Source organism: Megalobrama amblycephala, linkage group LG18 (assembly GCF_018812025.1).
Source record: "Megalobrama amblycephala isolate DHTTF-2021 linkage group LG18, ASM1881202v1, whole genome shotgun sequence".
NCBI lineage: Eukaryota > Metazoa > Chordata > Actinopteri > Cypriniformes > Xenocyprididae > Megalobrama > Megalobrama amblycephala.
Window position 1 is genome coordinate 18,542,812 of NC_063061.1, and position 6,096 is coordinate 18,548,907.

A 6,096-nucleotide genomic window follows, 5' to 3' on the forward strand; every position below is an offset into this window, starting at 1 on the left:
ATTTTGAAGGCGGGACTTATTCCGCCATATTGCGCGTTACACTTTCTCCCATTCAAAACAATACGAGTGACACGTCTTGTGTTATTCTATAGTCTTTGGTGATATTTGTGTGGCCTAGAGCTCTCCACATCAGAAAACAGTAGGCAGTGGGGTGGTGCTCTTTAGAAACAGAGATTTGGTGTCATTTTTAATAACATGCACATAAATTAAAACTATTTTGCCCGGACTGTTTTCTTTCTCTAATCAAGTTGAAAGTGAAGTCAAACTTTCAGTTTTCATTATTTACATTTTGCATTTATGCATACAATTACAGCACCTCCTTCAGGGAAGAAAACACTCTACCGTCGTCAGCTCCTTAATGCAATATATTGAAAGCATTTTTTGACCTGAAAAGACCTGAAAATAAAGTTGGGCCCAAAACTCTGAGACTACATTGAAAATCTGGGATTCAAAAAGGTATTGAAATCGGGAAATACACAAAACGTTTTGGGATGTTGACAGATGTAGAAATATTTAAGGCTTAAGTAAATGCAAACTACTGTTGAACACAACAACCCTTCTTATTTTCATCCACACACTTTATTATTTCAGCACCATGCTCTACAAACACTCTCATTTTGACACTATACCAAAAAGTCATTATGCCTCGGTGCTGAATGGATTTCACAGTGTTCAACATTAAGGGTCATTAAGGGTCATCATCTTTGTTGAATAACTGTGACTTAGCTATAGGTCAGCAATGTAAGCTAACTCATGAATTCTGCTTTTACACCAAAAAATGGTGTTATATATAAAAACATGTTCATTTTAGTTTGATTAGTAATAGCAAAAGCCCAGGGGTATTATTAGTTGGATACTGACATCTTAAATTCTACCTAATTTGCCCAAGCAGTCAATGAATCTCTATAGACCACTTTCGATTACTATACTCACTAGTAGAATTACAGGCCTAATAATTGCATGGAAAGTTAGCAATCAGGTCTCTAAAAATAAATGGGGATATTTGTTCCTAAAGCTGTGGGGCAAAATGAAGCATCCAAATTACCCCAAAGCACAGGCATGTGGCATAATATATGTATCGGTTCACACTGGGAATTACATTACACTGACTTCAGCACAAGATTATGTATTGTAAAAAATGCTAATTGTATATATATATATATATATATATATATATATATATATATATATATATATATATATATATATATATATATATATATATATGAATTAACTTTATTATTATTATTATTATTATTATTACTTTTATTGTTATTAAATTATTATTTATGAAATTATTTATTTATTATTAAATATATTATTGCTTTAACCAAGATCTTTGTTTAGATTTGATTTAAAATATTACTTGACATTTTTTGCTTATGCTGCATTTTATTAATATAACAACACATTGCCATCCTATAATGTTTGTAACATTTTTAATAAAGTTCTGACAATCACAGCTGCCAGTTCTCCACCATATACTGTATTACATAAATAGCACTATATAATTATATATAATAATATATAATCCATTATTGGGTAATGGAATAGAACTTTGATTAATATATATGATTAATATATATATTCCATGTACATTCATGACTTATTAACGACAGTTACAATGCTTGATTGCTAATTAATCACACGCCGAAACAAAAGCTTGTTTGACGCCCCATGGAGGGAGAGAGAGAGAGAGAGAGAGAGAGAGAGACGGGCGCAAACACTCCCATATTTGTTCGGCGCGACACACTGGAGCGCACCGAAGACTCAACCCGCTTGTCTCCGCGCGCGCGCGCTTCTTTATGAAACAAAGCATGTCTTGGCTCATTGTGGTTCTCCATTGCCACATCAAAAAGGCAGTTGAAACAGATAAAATATATCCAAATCATCGGGGAGTTTTAAAAGTTAGCACATCATCTTTGGTATGATACGCTTGGCGTGGAGTGTTTGGCGGATTGCGCAGCGCTTCAGATTGGAGTCTACAAGTTTGAAGTCGAAGCGCGCCTTGGATGAGAATACGCTTGGAAATGGGGGATCAGCACCAAGGGTCCTCAGAATGGAATTAACTACCATCACCTTCACTTCGCCGAACTCATCCGCGGATACTAATGCCACGAGCGCGCCGAGACCCCCGCCGCATTCACAGTGCGCGGCGGTGCTCATCATTCTCGTGGTTACCGTGATCATCGTGGTGACCATTGTGGGGAACGTATTAGTCGTGGTGGCCGTTTTCACCAGCCGCGCGCTGCGTGCGCCACAGAATCTCTTTCTGGTCTCTTTGGCGTCTGCTGATATTTTGGTGGCCACTTTGGTCATTCCATTCTCCCTAGCCAATGAAGTGATGGGCTACTGGTACTTTGGAAGCACCTGGTGTGCCTTCTACCTGGCTCTGGACGTGCTCTTCTGCACGTCGTCTATTGTCCACCTCTGCGCCATAAGTTTGGACCGGTACTGGTCGGTCACCAAAGCGGTCAGCTACAATCTAAAGAGAACCCCGCGGAGGATAAAGTTCATGATCACGGTGGTGTGGATCATTTCGGCGGTGATTTCCTTCCCGCCGCTTCTCATGACCAAACACGACGAGCTGGAGTGTTTGCTGAACAACGAGACCTGGTACATCCTCTCCTCCTGCATGGTGTCGTTTTTTGCCCCTGGTCTCATCATGATTTTGGTGTACTGCAAGATCTACAGGGTGGCCAAACAGCGCGCGTCCACCGTATTCGTGGCCAAGAACGGGATGGAGCGACAACCGTCGCAGTCCGAGACCTGCTTCGTGCGTAAAGGGAAGTCTGAGATGGAGAGCCCCAGCAGCCACAGCTCAGGCAGTCGAGAGCGCAAAGGCGAGCTCGACGACATCGATCTGGAGGAGAGCAGCGTTTCCAACAGACACAGGAACTCGCGCTTCTCCAAGAGCAGGAAGGTGGAGGGTGCACACGCGTGCCCAAAGCAAAATGGACGGCTGTCATGGGCATGTAGCCGCGCGTCGGAGCTCGAGCAGGAGCCGAAGTCGCGTCAGCTGTCTTTGTCCAAGTCAAAACTGGCACAGATGCGAGAGAAGCGCTTTACCTTCGTTCTGGCAGTGGTTATGGGGGTGTTCGTGCTCTGCTGGTTTCCATTCTTCTTCACGTACAGCCTTCATGCAATATGTCGAGAAAGTTGCACGATACCGGATTCTCTGTTTAATCTCTTTTTCTGGATTGGTTACTGCAACAGCTCTGTGAACCCCATAATTTATACCATTTTCAACAGAGATTTTAGGAAAGCGTTCAAGAAGATAATGTGTCAGCATTCGACACGCACGTAAATGCACATGTATATGTGAATCAATGACAAATAAGAGTCAGAGGGGCAATCTTTTGTAAATATAACACATATAATAGGGTAATTTAATATAATATAATATAACATAATATAATATAATATAATATAACTCATCTGCCTTAAAATGTCTGACATTCTTTCCTTGCACTTTGAATATATGTAGTTTTTTTAAGTTTTCAAACTAATATTTTATCATATCATGAATAGTCATTCATGAATATAAGAAGTTTTCTTAGGCTGAACAAAACATTCCCTTTTTATAGCAAGCGTTTAAAAAAAAAAAAAAAAAATCTTGACACACATTAATATGGTTTCATGGTATTCTTGTCACATGAAAACAAAATGTCTTTCTGTTTGTTGGTCACACCACAATGACTCAATGATTTGGCAGACTTTCTTCTTCAAATATTAATAATATTTGAAATCAAACTGCTTTGTTTGAAAGATAAAACAAATACCAACTTTTCTTTTATCAAGAATTTTTTTTTTACAATCTCCAGCCATTTACACTAAAATTACATTTTTTATTTCTTTAAGCCTCACAAATGTGAATTTTTTTTCCAGAAATTAAAAACATTTCATCATAAGGTATATTTAAATAACTATAACTGGCATTTTTGTTGTATTTTTGAATAATTTTATACATCCGGACACAAAAATGAGCATCGTGTCATTGACCCATAGGCCTATGTAACCTATGTGTTGCCGTGTGTTTGTTTGAGTTAGTCTGTGTGCTTTGTAAATAGTCTTACAGGATTTTACAGCATTTTTCTTGCTCTTTGTGCACATATTTTGGAATGTAATGTATTCATATTTGAGATTTTAACTTAAAATATACGATATGTTTATTTCCTCAGATAAACACTGGCAGGTGACCTGGCCAAATGTGAAAACTCCTTTAAAGACCACACATAATGTGGCAGTCCACTTTAAATGTGTATTATTTATAGGAGTACATGTTCAAAATACTGCAAAACTGGATCGAAAAAACTTAGATATGACACAGACACTTTGATGAAATTGTTTCAATGTACAAAGACATTAATGTGAGACATTTTAATAAAGTTTTTGAACCAGTGTTTATGAAATGAACTTACAAAAACATTAAACTGTTAAAATCTCGGAATATTTAATTGCCAATTACCTGAAGGAACAATGCAACTTTTTGTTCGTTAGAAGCACGTTTTTGTCTTGTACAATATTCATTTTTTCTTTCCCCCCAATCTGATTATGTAAAATGAACTAGATCAGTCAAAGGCTGCATAAGATGACATGAATTGCTGGGGTTTTAAACTCTAAATTTGATTATCCTCATTTAAAGGTAATTTATATGTTAATGCCACCCTAATTATATAATGAAATGTCCATAGCATTTACATCTCAGTTGAATTGAACAGTTAGACAGAGTGGTTTATTCATATCATCTTTAAAACCAAAGGCTACATGCCAGAGCTGATAAGTCTGGGCCTAATATGAATGATTCATTTATTTAGTTGTTTGTTTCTCCTTATTTGGCAAATAATCATATCCTTATTGTTCCAAATCTTAATAGTGTTGTGATGTGAACTCACCATTATGTTAATAAAATAAGTACAGTATTCTATTTATAATGCACTCATGTAAAATCTCAGTTGAGGGATAGATCAAAGGACAAAAGTCAGGGTATATTAGAGATATTTTCAGGGTTATTATCATAAAACTAAAAGTAAGACAAAACTATTCATATGACATATTTTTGTAATAATTCATAATGCACAAAAATGAATAATCTTCTTCTTATCACAGCATGAGACCAGGTTAAATAGATGGAAGTTAATAGACCCCCATGTTGAAGGATGTGTGAAAATTATGCAAATGATGTAAGAATCCTGATGTGTTTTTGTTTAAGTTGTTTGATGCATACTGTGTGTGATTATGAACAATTGGTCAAGTTAAGGGGCTCCAGGATACATTACAGTAACATGGCAGAAGGGAATTTCACCGCTTCGGGCCCCTGGGAGCCTGGGGCCCCAGGGCATGTGCTCCACAGGCCCATTTGGTTCTTTTCTGGCATCAACTGAAATCAAGTGCCCTAATAAGAGCGTTGACAGAACTGGTATAGCTAAGAAAATCCCGCTCTCCTACTTGAAAGCTATTGTAAAACTTCTATCTCTGCAATCGTCTTCTGAGAGCAGTGACCAGAGACACACTTCAAAGAGAATAAAACAGAATAGCAAAAAGCAGGAACAGATTCCCTCTGAGGAAAATCTTGCCCATCATGTGCACCATGCACCGCTCTTGACACACCTAACACAGAGGATGCAGCTGTTTCTAGTGTGATGTTGTGGTGGACACACTGTTTACAAGCCTGCAATTATGAGATGTTCTTGTCACTTTGGGATGGTTAAACCATCAAAAAATATATATAAAAAAAAAGTAAAATCTTGCTTCAGGCTAATGCTTAGAAACTGCATTTGGCAGAGGTCCCCATTAGGACTCTATAGCGAGACGCTTAATAAATTTTTCAGAGAACCGTAATTGCAGTTGTCGTCCAGGCCGAACCCTCCCAAATTATCAGAGCTCATGGTGAAGTGACTAAAAGCAGGGAGGTGTTCACTTTGCATGCACATTGATGACTGTTAGGAAAATGAGAGAAAAGAATCACATGAGAGTCCTGCTTTCCCTTTGAGAGATGGAACGAGGTCAGATCGGGGGAAACTGGGGGCGGGCGGCAGCTCCAGCACACACTAAACTGATGAGGGGCAGCATTGTGTACTGTGGCACAGAGGGAAA

General features: G+C 38.2%; 1 protein-coding gene across 1 annotated transcript; it reads left to right on the forward strand.

The window, feature by feature from the left end:
- The first annotated feature begins 1,533 nt into the window (after positions 1 to 1,533).
- On the forward strand, positions 1,534 to 4,412 carry adra2db (adrenergic, alpha-2D-, receptor b). The gene has a single exon (XM_048167374.1). It carries the CDS (start codon positions 1,928 to 1,930, stop codon positions 3,305 to 3,307), a length of 1,380 nt encoding a protein of 459 aa, XP_048023331.1. The 5' UTR covers positions 1,534 to 1,927; the 3' UTR covers positions 3,308 to 4,412.
- The last annotated feature ends 1,684 nt before the right edge of the window (positions 4,413 to 6,096 follow it).